The sequence below is a fragment of the Macaca thibetana genome, chromosome 11 (genome assembly GCF_024542745.1).
Source record: "Macaca thibetana thibetana isolate TM-01 chromosome 11, ASM2454274v1, whole genome shotgun sequence".
Lineage (NCBI taxonomy): Eukaryota > Metazoa > Chordata > Mammalia > Primates > Cercopithecidae > Macaca > Macaca thibetana.
The window spans coordinates 9,147,738-9,174,751 of NC_065588.1; the positions used below are offsets into that span (position 1 = coordinate 9,147,738).

General features: G+C 40.5%; 2 protein-coding genes across 3 annotated transcripts in view; both read right to left on the minus strand.

Moving 5' to 3' along the window:
- Nucleotides 1–15,676: 15,676 nt before the first annotated feature.
- On the minus strand, nucleotides 15,677–17,103 carry LOC126930495 (putative uncharacterized protein encoded by LINC00612). The gene is given in 3 exon segments (XM_050747564.1): nucleotides 15,677–15,863; nucleotides 15,865–16,175; nucleotides 17,002–17,103. Coding segments are annotated over 3 exon segments (600 nt in total).
- Nucleotides 17,104–19,021: 1,918 nt separating this feature from the next.
- LOC126931412 (alpha-2-macroglobulin) overlaps nucleotides 19,022–27,014 on the minus strand; it is a 46,714-nt gene continuing 38,721 nt past the window's right edge. Inside the window, exons 29-36 of one of the 2 annotated variants that reach the window (XM_050749597.1) lie at nucleotides 25,859–26,082; nucleotides 23,956–24,174; nucleotides 23,660–23,787; nucleotides 21,792–21,882; nucleotides 21,055–21,123; nucleotides 20,048–20,150; nucleotides 19,493–19,534; nucleotides 19,022–19,149 (exon numbers count right to left, since the gene is read on the minus strand). In XM_050749597.1, coding sequence (XP_050605554.1) covers nucleotides 19,133–19,149; nucleotides 19,493–19,534; nucleotides 20,048–20,150; nucleotides 21,055–21,123; nucleotides 21,792–21,882; nucleotides 23,660–23,787; nucleotides 23,956–24,174; nucleotides 25,859–26,082 — 893 coding nt within the window. In that variant the 3' untranslated portion in view covers nucleotides 19,022–19,132. Of the gene's footprint in view, nucleotides 19,535–20,047; nucleotides 20,151–21,054; nucleotides 21,124–21,791; nucleotides 21,883–23,659; nucleotides 23,788–23,955; nucleotides 24,175–25,858; nucleotides 26,083–27,014 lie in introns of both variants that reach the window. The other variant, XM_050749595.1, reaches the window with a different exon arrangement.

The window sequence follows — 27,014 nt, forward strand, 5'->3', positions numbered from 1 at the left end:
CTCCACAGCTTCCTCTCTGTTGATGGCAGATGTCGGGACAACCTGTCTACAGAAAGCTAGCCACTGCAGGTCTCCTCTGAGCTGTTCTAACACTTACTAAAGCTCATCTTTGTCTTGTTCGCCCTTCACTTGTCTGCATACTGGAAAATCGACACCCTCAAAGATCCCCTAAGACTATTACTTAGAAACTAACATGTAAACTTCTGTTAACACCCTTGATAAATGAGTCTCAACTGATTTCTCTAGCCTCACTTTTTATCACTGCCATCAACACTGTCCTGACTTTTCAACATTAAACCATGTCTAACTCTCTTAGCATAGGCCCCAATTGAGAACTGCTTCCTTTTCTGTCCTAAGCCTTACCTAGATCTTTTCATTGCAATTAGACAAAAATATCAGAGCATTAAGAGTCAGAGACCAATCAACATGATGTTCTCTGTTCCTCTGTTTCCCATCAAATACAGCACTATGCACAAAGGTGGCATTCTCCATTGGGTCCATTTGTTGGGAAGCCCTGCAAATCTGGGCCCCACGCTGATGCAGACTCTTGTGATTGAGATTTACAACAGGAATCGCATGTGCCTTATATAAGAGTGTCTGCAGGCATGGCTGGATCCAATATCTGCGGGCACGGCTGGATCCTTTTCTGAGGATGGAGATTCTCTGACCCTTTTATTAAATACAGGATAGTGGATGATTCATGATCTTGGACTCCATCGTATTATCTAGTTATAAGTCTACTGGCTCTTTTGAGGACACTGAGGGGCTCTTTTCTTTCTCTACTCTGGGAAGAAAGAAGGTAAGACAACATAATCTTTAAATAAAGAGACTCTAAGCAAGAACTTTTGTAGGTGTTACCCTTTTGCCTCCCTCAGCATAGTCTGACTTTGGGAAAGGCAAATTCAAATCGTGAGCAGCCCTGGTCACAGTCTACCAGTACCACGCGCCTCACAGAAGAAAGGGACAATCGCTCCATGCTGATGCCAACAGCTCTCAGACATGAACTCACCCGAGGGTCTCACAGATGCCTTTCCTGTTTTCTTTGCCCCATTTTTCTTTTCTTTTCTTTTTTTTGCTTTGCTTTTACATACTTTCTCTTCTTTCAAACACATCTGTCTTTCTGCATTCAGCCTCCAACCATCATCTGAAGTCTCAAAAGAGGAGACAGCTGTCTCCTTCCTCACAGCTGAGTAGCACTGAGAAGTCGTTAAGGGCATGGACTCTGCAGCTGGAATGCCCAGGTTAAAATCTTGCCTCATTTTTCACTTGGAGCTTGGGAACGTTTCTGACCTTCTCCAAACTTCTGTTTTTCATTTTAAAAATGGGATTAATAATAGTATCTACATCGTGATGTGATTGTGAGGATAAAATTACCTAATACCAACAAAATGCTTAAAGCAGTGCCAGGCAGATGGTAGATACTCAGTATTGCCTTTTAAAAAATTAACCCATCTACCTCTTTTGTGCTTCTACATTTTTGAAATCTCCTTAGAAAACTTGTTCCTATACAGCAGGTCCTCCAATAAGATTGTTTCTGTTCAACCTTGTTTTGTTATAATGTTGACGAGAAAAAAAAATTAATTCCCAGTCAGGGCCACTTGTCTATGTGGAGTTTGCATGTTCTCCCATGTCTGTGTGGGTTTCCTCTGGGCACTTCAGGTTCCTTGCAAATCCCAGAGATATGCACATTAGGTTCACTGGCACGTCTACGTGGTCCCAGTCTGAGTGTGAGTGTGGGTGTGAGTGTGCCTGCAATGGGATGTCCTGTCCAGGGTTGTTCCCAACTTGGCCCTGAGCTACCAGGAAAGGCTCTGACCACCTGTGACCCTGAACTAGGATAAGCAGCTTGGAAAAAGAAAGAAAGAATGAATACAAATTATTGTGAAGTAAAAACTTCACAATAATTTGTGAAATTAATGGCTGAGAATGGGATCCATCAGATGTCTGCCCTGTAAAGTAGATGATAATCATACAAATATAAGGCAATAAATGAGGCAGGATGAAAATGCTTGGCAACCCCACCACATTTGTTCTCATTTGTTGTTGAACTGCATGCTGGTAGGAGGTTCCACCTCCTAACAAAATTTTCGTTTGTAAACATTTCTTCCTTGGCTTAACCCATCACCACTATGGAAACCCTCCCTATAAACTTTGTAAAGGTAATCAGGAAGAAGGAAGGGGGAGAAATGAAAATAAACCCAGCTTGCAGCACACTCAGCATTAAGCACTAGGTCAGCCTGTGCTTGGACCTGCTTCCTCCTAGTTGTTTGCTACCTGTTGCCCTAGAATCACACAGACCCTGGATCGTAGTTCCCCTTAACTGCTCTACAGTTAACAACTTGAACATTATAAAATGTAAAGTTTTCCATTTGAGATATCCTTTCAGGTCCTGCACACTAGTAAAACTACTGACATCAGCTGGTCTGAAGGATCCCATAGGAGTTGACTCACCAAAGAATGCAGTTTCCATGTCCTGACGAACTCATTTGCCTTACCCAACCATACAATGATCCCAATTCTCCAGCTCCTCACCCTCCATGATCCCCTTAAAAGCTCCCGCCCAGAACTCTTCAGGGAGGTGAATTTGAGGGTCTCCTCATATCTCCTCACTTGGTGCCCTGTGAACATTAAACTCTTTCTCTGCTGCAAATCCTTCTGTCTCCGTGTAATTGGTTTGTTATTGTGCACTGGTCATACGAATCTGTTGGTTATGTAACACTATGAATGCTGTCACTCAGTGATTCACCATAAATTGGGGAGTTGCCTTGTTTTTATTTATTTATCATATTTATTTCAATGTTCAATATTAGCAATGTTTTGGGTCTTCATTTAGAAGTTTGGTGATGTTTCTGTGATCAGATATATGCTGTAGAAACAGCTCATTTTATTTTTTAAATTTAAATATAATTTTTATCACCAAAGTTATGTGCAAAATTTTAAAAAGGCAAATTTTCCTATGACTTTTTATGTAAAATAATGGTTCATTGACTTCTTTAATCTTTAATTTTTATGGATACATAATAGTTGCATGTATTTATAGGGTACTTTTTTAATACAAGAATACAATGTGTAATGATCACATGATCAATGAGATATTCATCACATTAAACATTTATCATTTATTTGTGTTAGGAACATTCCAATTCCACTATTCTAGTTATTTTTAAATGAAGAATAAATTATTGTTAACCATAGTTGCCCTATTTTGCTACTGAACACTAGATCTTATTCCTTGGTTATATTGATTAGCCTAGGGTAAAATTGGTTTTGTTCTATGTCATATCACTTAAAGTCGTAGTTTCTAAGAACCTATCAATGATGTTAAGAGAGGATATACTATATAAGTTGAGCATCTCTAATCCAAAACTCTGAAATCCAAAGTGCTCCAAAATCTGAAACTTTTTAAGTGCTAATGTGATGCTAAGAGGAAATATTGACTGGAGCATTCTGGATTTCCAATTTTTGGATTAGGGATGCTCAACTGGTAAGTATACTTCAAATAATCCAAAAAGTTCAAAATTCAAAACACTTCTGGTCCCAAGCATTTTGGTTAAGGGATACTCAACCTGTACTTACTTATACTTCTCCAGTAACACATGATTCTCTACACACGTAAAACTGATATCTAGAGGTTTTTCAACCCAAAGTCATACAAATGGTCAGTGGCAGATTTTGGACTAGAAGTTAAACTAATTCATTTCTAATTCCATGAAATTGTCATAATATTATGAATCCCACCTAAACATAACTTATTAATTGATTGATTGATAAATTTTCACCATTCTGCAATACGGAGCTTCTATCTAGACTGGCCAGTCATTTTTCCTGGTGCTAAAAGAAACGATTTCTTCTACTTTTGCAAAAAATATTTCCACTCAGATATACTCTACACTCTTGTCACTAATCTTCAGTTTAAAAGTGTTTTCTTGGAGTGAAACTTTCCCAGATTGCCATTACATTGCTTTGCGTATTCTGAGGTTCTGCAGTATTGAGGCTGTTGTGAATTGCTCCTAAATTTATGCTAGGTGCTCTTACCTCAATTTGGATGTCATTATTTCTTTATTGCAAATACAGGGTACAATGAAAAGCAGTAAGTGAGCACGGAGCAAATTTGCACTGAGTGAAGAAGGAATCAATTAGAGAGACTCTAGAAGTAGATACTTATTTACTAACCTCATGCAGTATCTGTATTGCAGAGACAAAATATCCTTTTAAAAAGTCCTGGATCTGGGATCTCCAGCAAAGCCTTGTTTATAGATAAAAGCCTCAAACGTTCTCTTGCTCTGTGTCTGTGGAGAGAAGAGGAAAGCAAACAGGGTGACTAAGGGCTTGCCAAGGAGTGAATATAATTCTAACTGGATATGGACAGCAGCAGGGCTTGCTAAAGGAAACCAAACTGGCTATGGCTGAGAATGGAATCCATCAGATATCTACCCTGTATTACAGGGTAATTTTATTCACATTCTTCTGATAAGAAAAGTAGGAAGCCTTCCAAGGAGTTAGTGTTCCAGTCCAAAGATGTATATTTCTGTGTTATCTTGCGGTATGATAAATCTGATATCAACTAATAAAAGATGTAGATGATTTTGTATTTAGGAGGACCGGTTTTGAGAGCAAAATGAAGGCTTGGGATATGGAGAGCAAACTGCCTATCTGGGACTGCAGGGGACACTGTATTCAGTAAAAGTTGCTTCATCTGAAAGACACCATGGGAGAAAAGCTTGAGAATGGGAGCTTCAGTGGGACAGAGCTACGTGGAGAGGCTTTGACCTATTAGGACTGCAAACCATACCCAATCAGGGCCTGCGTGATCACAAAAATGTCAGCCCACTGGGGAAATATATAGACGTGGTCCAGGAATTTCCACTCTTACTCTGGTGGAAAATCAAAGCCTGCTCATGCTACAGTGTTTAAGCAAAGTACTAGGGGGGATCACGCAGGTATGTCTTCTTTCAGTTCTTATTCCATATATGGTTCTTTTTTCTGGCATGATATTTCTTATATCTTTTCCTCATCTGAAAGACTTAGCATAGTTCTCTCCATAAATCAGTATAATACCTGCAATTTTACTTGGGGTGTGTGTGTGTGTGTGTGTGTGTGTGTGTGTGTGTATGTGTGTGTATGTGTGTATGTATGTGTGTGTATGTATGTATGTGTGTGTGCGCGTGTGTATGCGTGTATGTGTGTGCGCGTGTGTATGTGTGTGCACGTGTGCTGTATGTGTGCGCGTGTGTATGTGTGCGCATGCGTATGTGTGCGTGTGTGTATGCATGCGTGTGTGCGTGTGTGTATGTGTGTGCACGAGTGCGTGTGTGTATGTGTGTGCGTGCGTGTATGCGTGTGCATGTGTGCACATGGCATGTGCGTGTGTGTATGTGTGTATGTGTGTGCGTGTGTATGTGCGTGTGTGTGTGTGCACGCGTGTGTGTGCGTGTATGTGTATGTGTGTATGTGTGTGTGTGGATATGTGTGCGTGTGTGTGTATGTGTGTGTGTGCGTGTATGTATGTGTGTGTGTATTTTGTGTGTGTGTGTGTGTGTGTATTTTAGGGATGGGGTCTCACTCTCTCCCTCACTGCAGCCTCAAACTCCTGGGTTCCAATGACCATCCTGCCTCAGTCTCCTGAATAGCTGGGGCTACTACAGGTGTGTACCACATGCTGGCTGATTTTATTTTTCAATTTTTTGTAGAGATGGGCTCTCGCTTAGTTGCCCAGGCTGGTCTCAAACTTCTAGCTTTAAGAGATCATTCTGCCTTGGCCTCCCAAAATGCTGGGATTATAGGCATGAGCTACTGTGCCCAGCCTCTTCATTTGCTGTTTTAAGACCACTCAGGCTATAGCTCTCTCTCCTCTCTTAGTTCCTACTATAATTATTTGTGTAGTTCTTGGGCTTTTCTTTATTGGTCTCCATTGCTGTACTACCTTTTTAAGGAGATTTATGTATGCCTTTATTCATAAGCACTTCTTGGTAAAACTCTTGGTCCTTTGGATTATTTTGCATGATTGATAAGCTTACATATCAATATACGTGTATATTACAGGTAGTTTTTGCTGTAGTTTTGTAGGTCAAGGAGGAAAAAATAAGGTATGGAGACAGATTAAACTGAAAACAAGATGCACAAGGGTTTACCACACTTTAATTCCTTTAATAATTGAGGTTTGGCCTCCACTTCCACCCATGTTGCTACTATCTCAAGTGAAATAACTCAGAAACAAGAGGTCAAATACTTCACATTCTCACTTATAAGTGGGAGCTAAATAATTTGTACACATGGACATAGAGGGTGAGATAACAGATATTGGAGACTCAGAAGAGTGGGAAGGTGAGAGGGCATGAAGGATGAGAATCACTTAATGAGTACAATGTACTCTAATTGGGTGATGGTTACACTCTAAGCCCAGACTTCACCACTATGCAATGTAGCCATGTAACAAAACCTTATTTGTACCCCCTAAATCTATATAAAGTGAAAAAGAAAAAAAACTCAAACAAATTGGCTTTTATTTTCCCATCAAAGACACTACGCTGGAGAGAACTGAATTTATCTAAGATTCTGTTTAGCTCACGTGTCTCATAGTAATCATAGGCTTTAACAAAAGCAGGTTCCAACTTTCTTATGGGGGTGTCTTGCAGAAGAGTGAAAGAAAAGGTCAGTGTTTGATCCGTAACCTAGGAAAAGAAGGAGCAAAAATTCGGAACCAGGGAGGCCTCATCTCTTTTTCTTTAGCATCAGTCTTCATCCTTTGAAAGATAATTTTTTAGTGAGCTGGTAAGATTCATTCTCCAGTTCATCGGGCTCCCTAACGGCTCACATAGGAAGCAGTTGGATGGTAATGTGGATTTCAGAGTTGGAACTTCAGGAACTTGAGCAGAGGCTCCTGAGAGTAGATTAGAAATTTATTAGTCTTTTAAATGATTAAAATAATGTATATTCCCCTATAATATCCAACGCATGGCTCTGCCTATAGTGAGAGATAGATTATTTATACTGGCAAGCTGACTCTATCTATATTAATATTAATATTTCCAAATATTCAGGAAACAGACACACATCAGGTGTTGTTCTTGTGTTGCTAATGAAGTTCATGAAATTACACTATAAGACTGACTGTGATTAATATATCTAGACTGATAGCATATCTATCATCTGTATCTATCTAATCTACCATCTACCTTATCTATCTATTATCTATTTATCTATCTTTTGTCTAACTTCTCTCATACATGTATGTTAAGGTAAGCTTGATTTAATCACTGACAACCCTTGGAAACACTTCCTATCCTTGATTACCAACTTTCAACATGGATGACGAGGCTTATTTAAGGAAAAGAGTGTTTATCTGAAGTACACAGAAATATTCATATTCTCATTTTAATATAAACAAATCCATACACACTGGCCTCCCCCAACACTCTTGTCTCTGACATTCCAAGTCCCAGGAAGCTTGCGATGAGGAATGAGGATGTAAAATATCTCACGTGAACAGAGAGGATGTGCTTTTCCAAATGGCCTTCCTGATGACTGCTCTTCTCGTACCACATGCTTCCCTGGTAATGAGACCCCCTAGAAGGACTGTTCACCTGGGTCTGTCTAGCAAGGCTGGCAGGGGCCCCACCTGGTCCACAGAAATCGAGATATGGTGCTTGTGCACTTCTGTCCTGCTCATGTGGCTAGATCTTTCAAGCTGAGGAAAATAAGAGAAATCCCCAGTGTTACTGAATAAAGAAAGCCTGTGGGGTAAAAAGAGACAAATAGACTGTGAGACTGAAGAAGTCTATATATAAACAAAGCTGGGGTTACATTTACTTAAATGAGTTCGAAGACACTTGTCCAGTAAGATGAAAACATATACAGGGTATTATGAATACCACCACATTACATATAAGGTTGAATATTCATAGGATTAAGTAATAGGCATGTTTGGCGTTTGTTTGAAGGTGAGGGAGAAGTATCCTCACACTGGATAGCTAGTCATCTGAGCTGATCTGTGAAAACACCTGTCTCTACACTGCCGTTCATCTCAGCTTTCTTTACACTTTCACAGTTCTTAAACACTATGCCAATGATTTTGGTACTTAATTATATCTTGCCCTGAAATGTCATTTGACAGTTTTGGCTACCCATGTTTAATAATTTTATCTAGAATGCAGGCCCACCTTCCTTATATTTCTTGTATCAGCACCTAGCACAATGCTAAACATATAGTTGGTACTATATGAATTCAGTTTCCTTAGATTATGACCAATGTTGCTTAACATTATTAGGATACTGCTGCTATATTCTTACATGAGATTAAAAAAATCCAAACACCTAGCACCTATTTACCGTTTTCACTGTGAGTTTCAGTGGATAAAACCAGATATCATCTTGGATATATCTAAGACTAGACAGCTTCCTGTGTAACTATAGATATAAGAAAGAAAAGAAATAAGCCTATCTTTTGAATCTTGCTCTGTGTTAAGGTTCCACATAAGCCCTGACATCTTTATTTATATTTTTAATTTTATGCATGTATGTATGTATGCATGTATGTATGTATGCACATATGTATGTTGAGACAGGTTCTTGCTCTGTCACCCAGGCTGGAGTACAGTGGCATGATCACTGATCACTGCAGCTTAGACTTCCCAGGCTCCAGCTATCCTCCCACCTCAGTCTCCTGAGTAGCTGGGACCACAGGTGCATGCCACTATGCCCGGCTAATTTTTGTGCTTTTGGTAGAGATGGGGTTTCACCATGTTGCCTGGGCTGGTATTGAACCTCTGAACTCAGGCGATCCACCAGCCTTGGCTATCCCGGCCCGCGGGATAGTCAGTGTAGGCCCTGGAGGAGGGGGTGGGAATTTGGGGAACAAGAGACATGAGAAATGAAGACAAGACAGTGCTCTGATCAAGTCTCGTTTAATGGCGGTAATGCACTGCCTTATATACACTTGGAAGGGAAGGGGTTGGGCTAAGGCGGAAATGATCTCATTGCCGAGGGCGTGGCCAGGTTAGTTTCGGTTTCCCCGGTCGGACGTCATGTTGCGCTTGCGCTATTAAGTAACAATTTTCCCGGGCCTGGGAAAAGTGAGTGAAGAAGAAGCAGGAAGAGCGCCATCTTTAACGAGGTATTAGTACAGGGGAAAAAAGGCAAAGATAGGGAGGAGGTAGAAGGTGGAAATGAATAGAGCTCAGGCGTTTTAATCGTTAATTATTATTCGCTATGGCCGGGGCGTGCAGCTCCGGACACTTGGCCTCCCAAAGTGTTGGGGTTACAGGTGTGAGCCACCATGCCCAGCCAGCCCCGGCATCTTTAAATAGCTTTGCTAACTATTCCTGTGTCCTCAGTGATCTTTTCATTCCTGGAAATAAATCGCCTTTACTGTCATTGTGAATGGTTCTGAAAACTAACTGCATAACAGAACCACCTAAAGAGTTCATTAAAAACATTGATACCTGTTAGCTGGATGTGGTGGTGGGTGCCTATAGTCCCAGCTACTAGGGAGGCTGAGGCAGACAAATTGCTTGAACCTAGGAGGCAGAGGTTGTAGTGAGCTGAGATCGTGCCATTGCATTCCAGCCTGGGCAACAGAGTGAGATTCCTTCTCAAAAAACAAAAAACAAAAAAAAATACAGATGTCTGAGTACATCCTCAGAAATAATAAATTAAATCTTTATTGATGAGACCTGGAAATCTGCATTTTAAAATAAATTCTACAAAGGGTGCTAACCAGATTTTAGAATTGCTGGTATATGTCACTTCTTTATAACTTATGTGTTTTGGATTAATGATGATCCTTTTCTGTCATGTGAAGACTATCTTCACAATTAGACTATAAGATTTCTCTAGGTAAGAGACAGTATCTGTATTTACATTTCCTGTGGTTACTTGAATATGATTTTGCTTAATTCATACGTCTTGCTTTTATGAAACACATTTAATGTGTCTATTGATGATGGATCAAATTGTGAATATGATTTCTTCTTTTCATCAGAGAAGCTGGGATTAAATTCCTTTAAACGAGTTTGAAGGATTTTGTATTTATTACCAGAGTCATGGGTTCTATTCCAAGTAAAACTTTTTTTATTTTTTATTTTTTTATGAGATAGTATCTCACTATGTTGCCCAGACTGGTTTTGAATTCCTGGGCTTCATGTGATCCTCCCATTTCAATCTCCTGAGTAGCTGCCAGATAAAGTTTCTGAAGAGTGTTGTTGAATTGGGAATCTTTTTTCTGTTAGAAAAATAGAATTGTTGTTTTTAATAGAGATGGGGTCTTGCTCTGTTTGCCAGGTTGGTCTTGAACTCCTGGCCCTCATCAAGGGATTTCAGTATCTCTCTCCTCTTGTCCTGGTTACCTGCCAGGGCAAAAGCATAGGCCGGCAGTGCCCTGGTGTAGACATGGCTGCCATGGGTCCCTTCCCTTGCTGACTTCCAGGCTGACTCCAGGCAGAATAGGGCATTACTGACAACAGGGTGAAGACCGAATGATGGTATTTTGACTTATATAAAAAGGGGTCCTGCCAGGTCCTAGAATAAACATAAAGACTATAAGATAGGTGATACCAGTGCTTTTTCATATCTATCTATCTATCTATCTATCTATCTATCTATCTATCTATCCATCCATCCATCCATTTATCTATTCCCTGACCATCTTTTTAGGAATCACTCTTTTTTAAAAAATAAAAAGAATTGCTTTCTGATTAAAATGTAAACTGACAAAAGCAAGGCTAAAGGCCGTGTGCTTTGGATGGATTGGTTTTGGCACATAATCCAGGGCTTTATTGAACAAGTGGATCCTCCTGAAGGAACGACAAATATGATGCATAGTGTTGTGCAAAAGAAAAGCTGTCACTTGACTTGTAGAGGAGTGTTATTAATAGTATAACCATAGGCAATATGATTATAACCTTATACCAACCTCTGGTAATATAACCATAGGTCACTGGGTTTCATAGCAGTGTAGGAAGCTGGGAAATGAATGTGGTACCTACAGTGACTGGGAGACGAATCTCCAGAAGGGATATGGTGATGTAGGCAGAGAGGGTCATTTCATCTTCTACTCTTCTTTGCGAATATAAGAGAGAGAAAGAGAAATTAACTCTACATCAGGAAACCTTTAAAGATGTCCTCTCTCTTCATGGTTAATCTGTTTTCTTCTATGATTCCTGGGGGGGGGGGGGGGGGGTGGGGTGGGGGGGGGGGGGGGGGATCCGTAGGACACAGGGTTAATCTACTGTTCTCTCTTCTTTGATTGACAGTTCCTCTCATCTATATTCCCACTGTTCAAAGTTCCACTCTCAACCTAGATTCCATTTCTTTTTCCTTGGCGAGTGGCTTTTTTCTCCTTTGCTGTTGTCCTTTCATATTTTCCAGTCCTTTCCTTTAGGAATTTTCTTGCACCTTCTTCTTACATGTCTTCACCCTTAGAGAAATCGCCATGGACTGGTGAGTCAGCAGATTCATAACTAGCACACAAAAGAGATGATCTTCGTGGCATTGTTGAACAGTGATCTGGAAGTCCTGAAATAGCCATTGTCCTTCTGCTTCTGGGAGAGCCATGTGAGGACTTGGGTAATGTACACTTCATTGATGAAAATGAAGTGTCGAGTTTGAGTAAGGGTCTCACTCAAGGCCCTCAGTAAAATTCAACACCCCTTCAACACATAGCAAGATCTCATCTCTACAAAAATAAAAAAAATTTACCTGAGTATGGTGGCACGTGCCTGTAGTCCCAGCTACTCAGGAAGCTGAGGTGGGAAGATCACTTGAGTCCAGGAGTTTGAGGCCGCAATAACCTGTGATTGCACCACTGCACTCCAGCCTGGGTGGCAAGGTAAGACTCATTATTATTGTCTTTTCCTTTATTATTTACCAGTAAACCTAATTACATGTCTACCCTTGCAATTCAATCATTTGAGAAACACATGTTCAAAATCTGTATCATCTTCTGCTTGAAATGCATTGTATAAGGTTATATTTTGGAAAAAAAGGAATGCTGTTTTGAAATTGGGTTGGCTGTGCCATGAGTTTATAGACTAGTGCTTTAATGTTGCTTAGAAATCAAAGACTATAGGGAAGTAGTCATTATTCTGGAAATGTGTTGTTATAACATCATATCTCATATGAATATCTCAATCATCATTGTATAATACAAGAAGGGAATTTAGAATATTATTGTATAATGTAAGAAGGGAATTTAGAAAAAATTATGTTGACTCTTTCATTTTTACTAATGAGATTGAGGCCTGAAGAAGAGGCCTTTTAGCTCCTAATTCAGTCTTTTAAAAAAACGATGGCAATAAAAATAATCTATTGAAAGATGATATTTCAGAGAGTGTTGAAAAGGGGGGATACAATCAGAGGGGAAAATATTTGACTGTGGACTCTGAAAGTAAATAGTCTAAGAGCAAAACTGAAAGTTTAAAAAGGAAGGAGTTAGCCAATGGAGTAACTATACTTTATTTGCAGTGTAATTTGACTTAAAAATGGTTTTCTTTCTCTTGATACTCTTCCCTTTGCTTCAAATGGTTTTTTTTTCCCTCTGCTACCTCTCATACATGTGTCAAAATTCTCTCTGTTCCACATGATGCATCTTCTTTATGAAAAATTTTTATATTCCACAGAAGCGTTATCTTCTTGTGTGTACATTGTACACCTATTGTAATAATTATTACATTTTATCTTATTGTCTTTTTATTGTTGTTGTTGGGTGGCAATGTTGTGTCTAACACATCAAAAGAAGTGGCTTCAGTTCTGGTTCTGCAACTTACCATCTACATGACTTTGGGTGATTAATTTGGCCCATGCAATATTGGGTTCTGTCTCTCTCATACGGGCAATAGGCCTGCTGCACCATTTCATTTTTATCATCTTTGCTAAATAATTAGCATTTATTCTAAAACATAAACTGATTTCTTATTTTACCTAGATCATGGAACACTATATAGTAAGGACAAAATTTGGTACGTTTGATCTTCAAGTTGGTGAACACCTCTAAGCCCATGTCCTGGAAAAAGAATGATTACCCAACCAAACGTAAATATTTAAAAATTATATAAAAGTAGAATACCTAAGTCATGACATTATAGTTTTACCTAACCAAGAAGAGTTACAGAATACTCAGTGCAGTAGTGAATAGTATAATTTTATTCTTTGAAGACTTTGAATTTTGTTTCTCATACTCTTCAGCATAGCAAGGCTGAGTAGTGCAATGTATTTACTATGTACTATATTTATTATATGTAAATGTATGTACTCTATTTACCAATATAGTATTCTATTAATCCTAAATAATTCACAAGGCATATTAATGGATAATATAGGTTACCTTAATAAAGTTGCAAACATTCTCTTCATTGTTGTGTGACATTAAGTACATGAGTAAAGACGTTATCCTATTTGATACAGTCTTTTTCTTCTCCCTCTTGCTAAAACTTGGAATGAAGTCAGTGATGCCCTTCATAGTTGGCAGATTATACGCCCATAAAATATAAGAAATAAAGGGGAATTTTTTTTCTCTTCTTTCTTGAATGATCCCCAGTGAAAAGAAAATAACCAATGTGATTACTACAAATTATTTCTTGAATGTGTTTATAATTTATAAAAAAGACTATGTGGATATTTTCTTTTAAACAGTGTCTTGTCCTAACGGTGTATTTACCATGTTCATGAACAGACCCAAAATACTCCAAATACCCAACAGTAACAGAAACATCAAGAGAGTTCAAGGATAAATTTTGGACCTTATATATTGAGAGGGATGATATTTAGGATATAATTTAAAATAAAATACATTTATATAATTATTAAGGTATTATATATTAAATGTATAATATATTAATTCCAGTTTGGGTGACAGAGTGAGACTCTGTCTCAAAAAAAAAAATACATTGACTATACCTAACCCGTAGAACATGATAGCTTAGCCTATCCTACCTTAAACATGCTCTGAACACTTACGTTAGCCTACAGTTGGGCAAAATCACCTAACACAATAGATGTATAATATATCTGATATATTTATATATTTATTTATTTTTATATTTATTATATTTTATGTATTTATTATATTTTATATTATAGTATATTATATTATAATTTATATTATATTTAAATTATAGTATATTATATTATCATTTATAATAAACATAAATTATTTATTATATTATATGTTATATGATATATATAGCAGATATATTAAATATCTATTATGTTAGGTGATTTTTTATACAATATATAAATATATCAGATATATTATACATTTAAACAATTAAACACCTAAATAGCCCAATTTTATGTGGATCAGTACTACTAATGGCTTAGGGTAAAATGACAGCTACGGCATAACCAGAATGTTAAAGTGCCATGTCTCAGACAACGTGGATGGACATAAAGTATTCGAGAGAATACTCCATAATAGGAAAAAAAAGTTGTAAAGACTAAAAGACTAAATAAGACCTTTTTTTCTTGAGCAATGATTTGCCCAGGCTGGTCTCAAACTCTTGGCCTCAAACGATCCTCCTGCCTTGGCCTCCCAAAGCATTGGGATTACAGGCATGAGCCACTGCTCCTGGCTAGAATTCTTGATTAAACAATAGGGTCTAAATAAATTTAAAACCATTATATTCTTTTTATTCTTGCAGGGTAAACTCAAACATTGTATTTCTTTCCAACTTTGTATTCTTGTCATAACATCCCAATATTCTCTGAGGCAAATGGATGCTTATGACCAACTGGCCTGAAATGGGGGAATATAGGGTTGGTGGTGAGTCACATATAAGAAAATGCAAGAGAATAGCACCATATCATATTTCAAAATAAAATACAAACTCTATATAAAACTGACCCCAACAAGTCTCCATTTCATTTCCTGTCATGTATCCATATGCTTTCCTATAAAGAATAAACTTCAGTTCACAAAATCAGATATAGAAGATACGTTACTTTTTAAAATTCCACGTAATTTTAATTCTAAGATTCCTATGCCACCAGGCTGGTGGGAAATCCATTTTTAGTTGTAATTAGGCCCTTTCTCCAGTATCACATATGAATTTGAGTGTAATACCCCAAAACTTGAGAAGGCCATTGTATCTCCAGTCCACCGGGGCAATGAATAACTTGAGCACCTGATCATTATAATGACCCAGAAGTGTATCTTTTTATTTTACTCTGCGGTGAGTTTTTCTAAGGGAGGAATCCTATTTTGTTTAATTTTGTATTATAGCATGGGATACTGTGCCTGGCAGATAGTAGACAATCAGTTAGTATTTCAGGAATAAACACTCTTGGTCAGTGATACAGCTAATGATTTGCAACAAGCATATCCTTAAAGTACATTTTCAGTAACGATTTCCATATGAACAAAGAAACTAGAACTAAGAGGTAAAATTTATTATAATCCTGTTGTCTTGTTCCCATAGCCATACTCTGATTTCTTTTAAGTTCTGTGCCCTGGATTGATACATAATTTGACAGCTAATTATAATGTTTATTAAGCTCTGAAATATGCTGTCTCCTGGCCTTTTTGTCTGAAGTTGTTTGAAGTGTCACCATGGTTGGAAGTTAAGAGCGTGGAAGCTAGACTTCTTGGTCTTGAATTCTAGCTTTGTCACTTACTAGCTTAGTAACTTTGGGCAAATTACATGTCTCTGCCTCAGTTTCCTCATTTGGTAAGGTAGTACCTATTTCACAAGGCTGATGGTGGCTGCAGTGGGGCGTCCAGAGCTGCCATCACGCCAGCTGCAGCGACCCCAAGGCAGCCGACTCTGCCGCCACCATCCTCGCGTTGCCGGATGGGGGGACCTGCTCCCAGGCCCGGAGCCTCCGCCGCTCCGGACCCTGGCCCTACGTTGCCGCTCCCGCCCGCCGCGGCGGGCGTGGGGAGGAGGGGAACAGTCCCTGGAGCCGGCCCCGGGAGTCCCCCCGGAGCCTGCCGCCCTGGAAGCCGCCGCGATGGACCGGGCTGAGTCCCCCGCTGGAGGGGGAGCAATGTAGTCGGGCACGGAGGGGCAGACGGAGAGGTGCCCCAAGGCGGAGTTGGGCCCGGAGAGGTGCGGTGCTCGCACACAAAGCGCGGTGGCTGGGCCCAGGGCGCTGAACTGGGCCAGTCTTCTGGGCCGGGGTGGGAAGTGGGAACGGGGCCTGCTTTGGGGACCCGGCCAGTGGTGTGGCCACCGCGCACACCCCTACAGTGCCGCGTTCCTGGGCCTTGGGAGAAAGCTCTGAGTAGTGCCGCCCGGGGCGCTTCTCCAGGGTCCGCCGGGCATTGGGGTGACCGCCGAGCTAGACGCTCCTGACCGCCAGGCCCCAGGGCCCGCAATCTGCTCCCGGAGGCGCCCCCCAGGCAGGGCCGTGAGCCGGGCAAGGGAGAGTCCTGGGCTGCCCCTGAGCCCCGGAACCACTGGAAGAACTTGCAGCAACGTCACCCCTGCTACGAACGCCTACCCAGGCCCAAGGAGGACCTGGAATGCCCCCCTCCTCCCCGCCCCGCTCCCGCCCATCACCCCAGGCTGCAAGGAGGCGCCACCGGAGCTGCACACTCAGAAGCAGGTGAGCCAGGGACAAGCAGGAGCCCCGCCCCTTCCCAACTGGTGGAGCAGGAGCTCCCTGGGTGCAGCGGCAGCCACCCTGCCGCGGCTGTGGACATTTCTGTGCTCTCGGAGGCCCAGCAAAGCCCCCTGCCCACTGCGGGCTCGAGGGTGCCTGCTCCCGCTGCCTGGCTTCTCTCCACTGTTAGCACCCGCTCTGATCACAGGGCAAGATCGGGCCGAGCCTGCGTACTGTCACAGCCTCGCTGAGTGTGCACACGCTCAGGACAGCACTGACACGCCAGCCCCCTGCCGTCTCGGCCCCCTCCGGAACTTGGGCACCAACAAGCATGGGAGGGAGGCCGAGAGGGGGCTGAAGATAGCTGGGCACTGGCTTACAGGCGCCCCTTGGCATGAACAGCCTGGGAGCAGGAGGCAGACAGGTTCCTGGGTGGAAGGGGGTGGGTCCCCAGTGAAGCCCCACCCTCAAGCCGCGGAGGGCCTGAAGCCTGCAGACCAGAGAGGGAACTCGTGGTGCTGTTCCCTGGGCCCACCAGTGGCTGCCCATGGACCAATCAGCACGCATTTCCTCCCCTCTGAGGCTCATAAAATCACGTGGACTCAGCTAGATTGGAAGAGAGGATGGGAAGACAACGGATGACCTGCCTGTGGAGAGAAACTACCCATTCTAGGACCTCCTCTCTGCTGAAAGCTGAACACTCAATGGGAAGACCTGTTTGCAGAGGAGCCGCTCACTCCAGGGTCTCCTTTCTGATAGAAGCTGAACACTCGTTGGGACACCCTGGCTGTGGAAAGGACACCCTGGCTGTGGAAAGGAGCTACTAACTGCGGGTCTCCTTCCTCTTCGTCTTTCTCATCCTTCTGTTCCATTGCTGAATAATGCTCCTCCTCATCTGTCTCATTCTCCAGTTGTCTGCTTGAGGAGCCGCACAGCAAGGCTAAAAGAGCCGTAACACAAACAGGGCTGCAACATGCCCTTTGCTCCCCACAGCGAGAGAAGAGCCGCGGCCCTCTGGAGAGCCCAGACCTGGGAGCTCCTTGAGCCCGGGCTGTGACTCTCTCGTTGGGGCCCTGGTTGATGTCACTGCATTCCCCCGTGCCACTGTGGGAAGCTGCTTGTGGTGCACCCGGTCCAGGGGGAAGCTGTTTGTTGTGTGCCTCCTCCAGCCGCCTCACAGAGAGCCTGTGCTGGTGCTTGGAGATGCCCAACCCAGGCAGCAGCTGGTGTGTGTGACTGCACGGTGGCCACGCTTGCTCACACACCCCTAGCACGCCCCTCTCCGCTGCACCCCTGTCTCAGTCTCTCTTGGATCCGGGACCCAGGTTGCCAGCAAGTGCGAGTGGGCAGAAGTAGCCCAGCGGGCCCAGAGAAAAACTTAGGCAAAGGTGCCACCAGACTGGCCAGGAAAGTGACACCTCAAGGATCCCATGATGCTGATATGTTAATATCTGGGTAATGCTTACAGAATAAGCACCACACAAAAGTGATAGCTTTTATTTCTTATTGTGTTGCCTGGAGACAGAGCTAAGGATTGCTCGAACTTCAAAGTCCTTTCCAGTTCTTAGTTTATACAATTCGTACTCACCTTCTGCCTAACTAAACATTGTCATTTTTGTGCCAAATGAAGAGTAGGACTCCTAGCATTGTCCTCAGACTCTCTTGGCTCAATCCTCCTGCTTCAGTCTTTCCAACTTCTTCAAAAACTCCTGAAGCTTTTGCTTCTCCTTCCACAGAATGGAAATATATGTTGCAATACTTACTGCAAAGAAAATGATATATTTTTAAAATAGACTAAAGAAATGTTGTGAGACATCAGACATCAACCAGATGTTGTGAGAACTGATTTCTGCATCAGAGTATCTCCTTGACTTACAGCTATCCTTTCGTCCTGGCTTAAAGTTCCAGAAGAAAGATGCTCCAGTATAATACTCCTATTTGGACTTTGAGTCATACACATTCCTTCTTCTGAGAAAACTTGCTTCTGCATGAACCCTCCCTTCATTACTTTCAGCTCATCTATTATTGAATCTGAGACCCCAGGTTAACTGACTGATGACTCTCATCAGTGGCAGATTTTGGGGTAACACAGGACACACAACTCCCAATTCAGGTCAGGTCCCAATTATCCTGCCTCCCATTATGACCTGTTCAATGTTGTATTCCATTCTACTTCATTTTAATGTAAAAAGTCTTTTCTGGTGAAGCCAGTCTTGTTTTCTCATAAAAATTCACTCTTTGGGTTTTTCATAGGGTATTTCCATAACCACCTTCCTAGTATATAACCCAATTCTTTCTTCTTTCCCCACAGTCCTTACATGAAGCCTACTCATACCAACATCACTGTATCTTTTTTTTTTTTTTTTTTTGTATTCTGAAGTCCCTCAGCACTTGATTCCTTTAAGTTTTATCTTGGTGTTCTATTGGGAATCATATGGAAATGTAAAAAGATATTTATTGAATGAACAGGAAACAGGAAAAGACATTGACCAGAAAAAATGTTTATTCATCAAGTCTTTAAAGATACAAAAACATGTGTCTTCTGTGGAGCTCTGAAAACAGGACTCCAGCAAAGCAGTTTTCAGCCTTGTGGTCTTCAAGCATTTCCAAGATCTGTGATATTGGAAAGAAAAAAAATTAAGACAGACTTGGGTCTCCATGAGCAGAGAGTATTCTTTCCCTTAGTTCTGAGTGGCATAGTGCCCAAAGAAACCTAATCAGTACAGTGGGAACCCAAATCTGTTACAAATCTTTACCCATAAGCAATCCTATGGACTGTCTGAGGTTTGACAGAGTCAGTGGCCCTCTCCAGTAAATGTGTTTTTCTATAGTAATGTGCAGTGTGAGTAACCTGATGTTTTTGACAAATATTTACCCAGGGTTTTATGAAGGAGAAGGTTTGGGGGACAAGCTGAAGGAGCTCTGACTGCCTTTTGAAGGAGTGTGAGTGACTTACCTTTGCTGCAAGGAGCATTGTATTCAGCAACTGCAAACTCATCTGGAAAAGAAAAAAACCAACAAAAAACCGGAAATCATTACATGAAGTGAGGAAGAAAGCAAACATCTGTGGGATACAGGCCAAGGAAGGAGTCTGTTGTGGAAAGAACAGTATTGTACCAGAAACATTAGCATCACTCATTGATGCATTGCTTGCTACCTTATATTCTCCTTTCAAATACAGTGTTTTATATTTTCTTTTATCCCAAGCTCCTGAAGGACTCTTCAGATGTTCTACTTACTTAAATCTCATAGTCATACAGTCTATTTATCTGATGAAAAGGGAACTGAATATCCCACCGGTGTTTCGTATTAGTAGTTGATATATGTATAATGTAGGTTGTGTCTACAATGTGTGTATAAGAGACAAAAAGAGGAGCATCAGACTCGATGGAGACAAAATGAAGTGATAATGTAATTACTTAATGTAATAAATAGCCCCAACACATCTGCCAAATCTGAATTTCTGTGATCAGGAATTAAATATTTCTATGTGAAAATCACTGTCACTCACCCGTCTCGTAGTAATCATAGACTTTCACTACGGCTGGTTTCAGATCTCTTACTGGGACATCTTGCAGAACCGTGAAGAACAAGCTCAGTGTCTGATTTGACACCTGGAAAGCAAAAGTCAATTAAATGACCTTTCAGGAAGCTTTCTTCTCTCTTTGAATTAGTTTAAGTATTCACCTGTTTTTTGGGGAAAAGCTTTATCATCCTACAGCACACTATAGGGTCCTTAATTAAATTGTGCAGAAATCTCTCAGAGGGGATGATAAATTCTCCAGATTATTTCTTAAATAACTAACACAACACATATACTTCTGTCAATGCCGATACATAGCTCCTTTCATGTGGGTAAATGATACAAAGTTTTTATTGGATGACTGTGTTCATTTTTAAATATCCAGAGATTTGGTATAGCTTCACTTCTCTGTCTTGCAGGAATACTTGCGTAGACTCAAGGAGGCATCTAAAAGGTTGATCTTTCCAGGCTTAAATTTCATAAAATTTGTAAACCATAATTCCCATCAACATGTGCATGAACAAACTCTCCTACCACACGTATCTATAAAATCAGATTGGTTTATTGGTGAACTGGTCTTATTTTATGGTTCAAGTCTTTGTGGAGATTGACAGTTTGTTTTCCTTTCATATTGTTGTTATGTTGATAATTAACTAATAATTGACTAATTACAAGTGCTACTTCCTTATATTACTGGGTATCAAAATAACCTGTCAACATAATAAACACATTCTGTGAAGATTTCTTGCTTATGGGGTTTTAGGAATATTCATATCCCAAGATCCTAATAAGCCATTTCTACCCGTAATGCCTGGTAAAATATAAATAAAGGAGAGGAGAACATTCTTTTAGAGTTAACATTAGAATTCTGAAATTTCTAGCATGGAAGTGATGTTTCTAAAATGCATTTACCTTCCCAGATGTTCCCTTGGAGGATTATTATCTACAGTTTTTTTTTTTTTTTTTTTTTGCAAATGGACTGGAAGGTCTCTTACCTTATCCAGGTAAATCAAGACATGGTTGTTGCTGACTTCTGTCCGGCTCACATGGTTAGATCTTTCAAGCTGAAGAAAATTGAAACACCACCAATGTTAATAAATAGATGAAACCCCTGGGGGATCCACAGAAAAAATATTTTGTATTGCCAGAATAACCCTGAGGATAGAATTCTTCAAATGCTTTTTGTAAGCAAAGATATAATGTAACACAATTAAAAATGAAAGGCATAAAGTGTTCAATATCAGTATGACACAAGACCAATGTGTAAAGTTATTTATCTGATGAAAAGACAGCTAGGTATTCTAAACTTGGTAGTTACTCATATTTCAAAGTTCAATTCAGTTTCTATTTCTTCATAAGGAGTTTTTTTCCTGTTTTGCTTGCTCTATTTTTCTTTTAACTTCTGTAATACTTATAGTTTATGCCAGTCATTTTCATATTTTTCACTGGTTCATGTTCATATGTTTTATCTTCTTAACAAAATTCTGAGCTAAGAAGACATTGAAAAACACCTGCTGACAATCTTTTTCTTGTAGTCACGGGTCCTAGCGCAGGACTGTGCACACGGCGAGCATTCATACGAACACATGTGATTGTATTTCTGAGCTTGGAAAAAGCGTAAGGCTTTGATAGAGATTGATTTTCATAGTATTTTAATATTAGTATTGTCTTATGCTCGGGATACATACAACATTAAATCAAACGGGGCATTCTGGGGTTATGATAAACCTACCGTTTTCACTGTTGGCTTCAGGGGAATGAAGCCAGAGACCATCTTCACATCAACGATCGCCATGTTGGAGGCAGAGCGGCTCCCGGTATAACTGAGGATCCATGGAAGGAAAGGATTAGAGTTTTCTGTGTTTTTAAATATTTTCTTCTTCTATGTCCATGTTAAGCATTCCAAAACTCTAAAAGGTACATGTAAGTCTTCCCAAATATCTTATCCCAGTGGTTTGTAAAAGTGGTGTGTATAGAATTTTTAGGAAGCCTATTAAAGTCACCGAGACCAGGCCCTGCTCTAGACTCGATGAATCAGAATTTCTACCATATAGAGGCTGAGGATCTGCATTTTTTTTTTTTTGATGGAGTTTTTTGCTCTTATTGCCCAGGCTGGAGTACAATGGCATGATCTCGGCTCACCACACCCTCCACCTCCTGGGTTCAAGCGATTCTCCTGCCTCAGCCTCCCGAGTAGCTGGGATTACAGGCATGTGCCACCACGCCCGACGAATTTTGTATTTTTAATAGAGACGGGATTTCTCCATGTTGGTCAGGCTGGTCTTAAACTCCCGACCTCAGGTGATCTGCCCGCCTTGGCCTCCCAAAGTGCTGGGATTACAGGCCTGAGCCACTGTGCCGGGCCGAGGATCTGCATTTTAAGAAAGCTCTACAGGTGAGGCACAGGCTGTTTGTGACCTCTAATGTATGCCCGTTATTTTATTTATTTAATTTTATTGTCTTTCAACTGACAAAATGATGTATATTATGAATAATAAATTTCAGTCTACATTATTTACAAAACCAACAATAATTTATAACGTTTACTTTTAAACACTGGCTTTCAACAAAACACTTAGAAACACCTAGCGTCTTGTCCCTGAGAGTTTGCATCTGAAATTTGGACTGCTTAATTTATTTTTTGGCATATATATACGCTAAATTAAATGAAATATATATATATATATTTAACTTTCAGGTTCAGGCGTACACGTTCAGGTTTCTTATCTAGGTAAACTCGTGTTATGGGGGTTTGGTGTACAGATTACTTTATCACTGGGGTACTAAATTTTGTACTCAATTGTTATTTTTTCTGATCCTCTCCCTCCTCCCATCCTTCACCCTCAAGTAGGCTCTGGCGTCTGTTGTTTTCCATTTTGTGTCCATGTGTTTTTATAATTTAGCTCCCACTTACAAATGAGAATGTGCAGTGTTTAGTGTTCTGTTCCTGTGTCAGTTTGCTAAGGATAATGACCTCCATCTCCATCAATGTTCCTACAAAGGTCATGATCTCATTCTTTTTGATGTATGCCAGTTATTTGTTACATAGATTTTGTCTTAACTGTTTTCCTGAATAGTATCCCCAACCAAGTTATATGTTTGTGGAGAGATAATTTTTTGTCAGATCTGCCGCTATTTAAATATTGATGCATATAAGTATATCTTCCCCCAAAATTAATTATATCATATATAACCTGAGATTTATTTATTGCCAGTAGGAATTCTAACTAAAGATTCACTACTTCCTTCTAGTCAAACTTTTCAGTAATTCTTCATCTCTGTCTTCAATAAAGCAAGAATAATATAGGATTTCATTACATAACAAGGAATTCACGTCAGAGGCAATGGGTAATATTTATTTAGTTGTTATTGAGGGAGATTATTACCCTTTAAACAATGAGGTTGCACAATAATAGATCCTGGATGGACAATGCAAACCCCATCATTGAGAAATTATATTGTATCAACTTAAGAGAATACATTGCATTTTTAACGAATAGTGCAAACATCTACTATTGTACTGCTTTACTTAAAGAGGAGTTCCAGTACGAAGATTGGTGGTTATTCTTAGGATTAGGTGATACAGTCAGAAGGTCTTACCTGACACTTAGTGAGATTTGGAAGCTGGTGTGGGCTTTGGGTTCGTCACAAGTTGCAGGCAGAGTCTGCACCCCTAATGCAAATGGGAACTCTTCCTTTTCTGGGAGAATATTGTATTTCAAGGATGTCTGTGGCACATCAAAGACAAAATCAGTTTTTTGCCCTTTCCCAGAATTCCTCTCAACTTCCCTAACTCTTTCTCTGGTTTGCCCCATTGTTTTCTGAGTGAGGACTTCTCAGTGAGAACAGCTGCTGTCCTCATCTGTCCTCTGTCCTCACCTGCCCAAGAGTCTCACCTGGAGGTAGACACATCCTTCTCCTGTCACTTTCATGCTGTATTCCCCAGGCAGCTCTGGTAATGAGACCCGCTGCAGTAACAGGCGGTTGCTGTTGTCCACTTGGAATTTGTTGGAAAATGTCCCTGAAGACTGGATAGTCACCTGTGCAGCCTTCCCAGTTCTGGTGAACGTGGCTGCTCCATATTTGGACAGAGCATGGAGAGCCACCACTGTGTCCTGGAAGAGATAGATGAGTGAGAGAACCCATTGGGTATTTTAAAGATTTGAGGGCTGAGATATTTTTCAAAGACCCATGTGAGGGACTTTGATTTCCTACTTCCCTCACTACTTAAATATTGGAGCTCTAATTTCAAGATTGATTATAATCTTTAGATAGTTGAAGAGCCATAACATTCAAATATCTACCTTGGACTGTATGCCCTACATGTTTATTTTATTTATCAGAAAATTGATCCTTTTCTCTCTAAGTATATGTGGAACATGGAATGTGGAAAATGTAAGTGAATGATAATCAGTTATTGGCATCAGCTATTTGCTAACACGTCTTTCTTGACAACTGTGGTCGTATCTGACATCACCCAAGCAAAGTTCAGTCTGGCTGTCTCCCATATTAAACTTTGCTCAGTTGCTGAGGTCAGTGACCTGAAGAGAACCCAAGGTTCTTTGCAGCCATGAGTAGAGTCATGCTTCAGTTTCTCCAAAAGAAATAAAAGATGAATATTATAATTATCTTATGGATTGAATGACATTTTTATTTGGCTTTCCCTTTTTATTGGGTGATTTCCTGTTCCCAGTGAATGTCTGCTGGTAGACATCCTCATCAACACTGAACCTGGATGGCCTCCTTCAAATAATATATTTCTAAGAAATGAATGATAACCTTTAACAAAATTACTTAGTTTTTTTCATTCATATGATGAAAGATTAATACAATGGAAATAGGATGGAATGCCATTTTGTCACATTTTTTCTGTTTTAGGGTATATAAGCAAACATCTAAATTCTCCGAAGATAAAACTGCCTGCTGTGTACATATCGATGAACTGTTCAGATACATGGTTATATAGCTAGACTTAGGAGGTTGGATGAATCGAGACAGTTCTTTATGCTCCTGATGAATAAACGTTTGTGTATTATGAGGTGAATAGGGGGCTGGACGCAGTGGCTCACACCTATAATCCTCGCATTTTGTGAGACCAAGGTGGGTGGATTGCCTGAGCTCAGGAGTTCAAGATCAGCCTGGGCAACATGGTGAAACCTCGTCTCTACTAAAAATACAAAAATTAGCCGGGCATGGTGGCACATGACTGTAATCCTAGCTACTGGGGAGGCTGAGGCATGAGAATTGCTTGAACCTGTGGGTGGAGGTTGCAGTGAGCCAAGATCGCACCACTGCATTCCAGCCTAGGTGACAGAGAAACACTCTGTCTTAAGAAAAAAAAAAAAGGTTGAATAGAGGAAGCACAAAATGTGTAGTTTTGAAAAAAGCCTATTAAAGGGGACCGAAGAATGGAGAGATTTGTGAGGAGAGGTTGTTGGAGGATTTTGAGTAGAGTTCCTTTGAACAGTTTGAAAGAGACCCTATAGCTTCCAGGAGAATGGCAGGAGACATCTCCTTCATTCTGCTGATGCTCCACTGCTGCTTGAGGAAGGCAGTGTTGTTATGGGAAACAGAAGGATAATAACACAGTGATGGGTTGCCGGAATTCTGAGCATTTCCTTTTGGCCCTCTTTGACTTTCATTTGCTTTTATTTCCCATTATCCTTGGATACTGAAAACTTTCCTTCATTTCAAGTTATTGTCATCTTTATTTTTTTCTTCTTGGATGTGTTTGTTTCTTTTTTGTTCAAATCTTTTGCTGCCTGAAGGTGAAATCAAAGGTTTTGGCAAATCACCAACCTGGGTGGAGGAGAAACCGCCCTGGGAATTCTGCTGCTTCGTGATCCACTTCACGACGTTGGTTGCAGAGGTCAGGTCCTCCGAGGTTGGGGCTGGCTGGGCCGTGAGGTAAGCGAGGAGCACGTAGGATGTCATCTCCACCTCAGCAGAGGGAGCCTGGGGTTCGTAAAAATGCCCCACTGGGGCCTTAGGTTTCTGAGGGCGCTCCCAGTGGACTGAGTTGTCTTAAAGGTGAGAAAAAGATATTTATAAGTGACTACATATTTATATTTAAATATAAATATAAAAGTACCCAAGCCAGTGCTGAAATGAGAATTGCATGCCCATTATAATCCCCTGAACTGTATGTAGATGCTTTTCCTTCTATGTAAATCTGAATTTGGTGTGTTTCAGCTCAGCTAAGGCAGATATTGATGCTGGAGTCAGAAGCCTATGCCTATCTATGTTTTCAAATAGTTGCTATAGTTGGGTTGGTGGGAGAAAGAAATGGCACAGCAGTTGTCTCATTGGGTGTGGCTGTTACCTATTTATGATGTTATATGATGTTATATTAGACCATAGCTGGAGTTTGTTACATTTCCTATGAAGCCTGTCTTTAGCGGTTTCTTGTGAGGATCACAGATCACAGGAAATAGTAGAGTTTGTACTCATTAGATTGAAAAAAACAATACAGTAATCCTTGAAATACCAAAGGCTGACATGAATGTGAAACAGTGGGAACCGATATACACTGCTGTGGGAAGCCAGTTGCTCTTTGGTGATATTCAACAATGGGGAAGATATGCTTAGCCCACTAATCCATCATTATGCTTCTCAAAGTATAATTTGGAGAAACACAGATGCACAAGAAAACAGGCACACGAGTATTCATTGCAGCATTGTTTTTAGTAAGAAAACATAAAACAATTCATGGGAGAAGCTCGATGTGTAAATTATGACTAATTTATAGACTGTAATGTATTACACAGCAGTGAAAATTAATGAGCTGACTCTGACCTACTTGTATAGGGGTCTTCATCCACATAATGTTGAACTTAGAAAATGAAAAGCAAACAAAAAACTAAGCTGCTGAAATATTCAAAAATGTTTCTCTTGTTTCTTGAATGAGAGAGAAAAAAATCTTGTTTCTGTCATGATGAAACACATGTAAGGATTC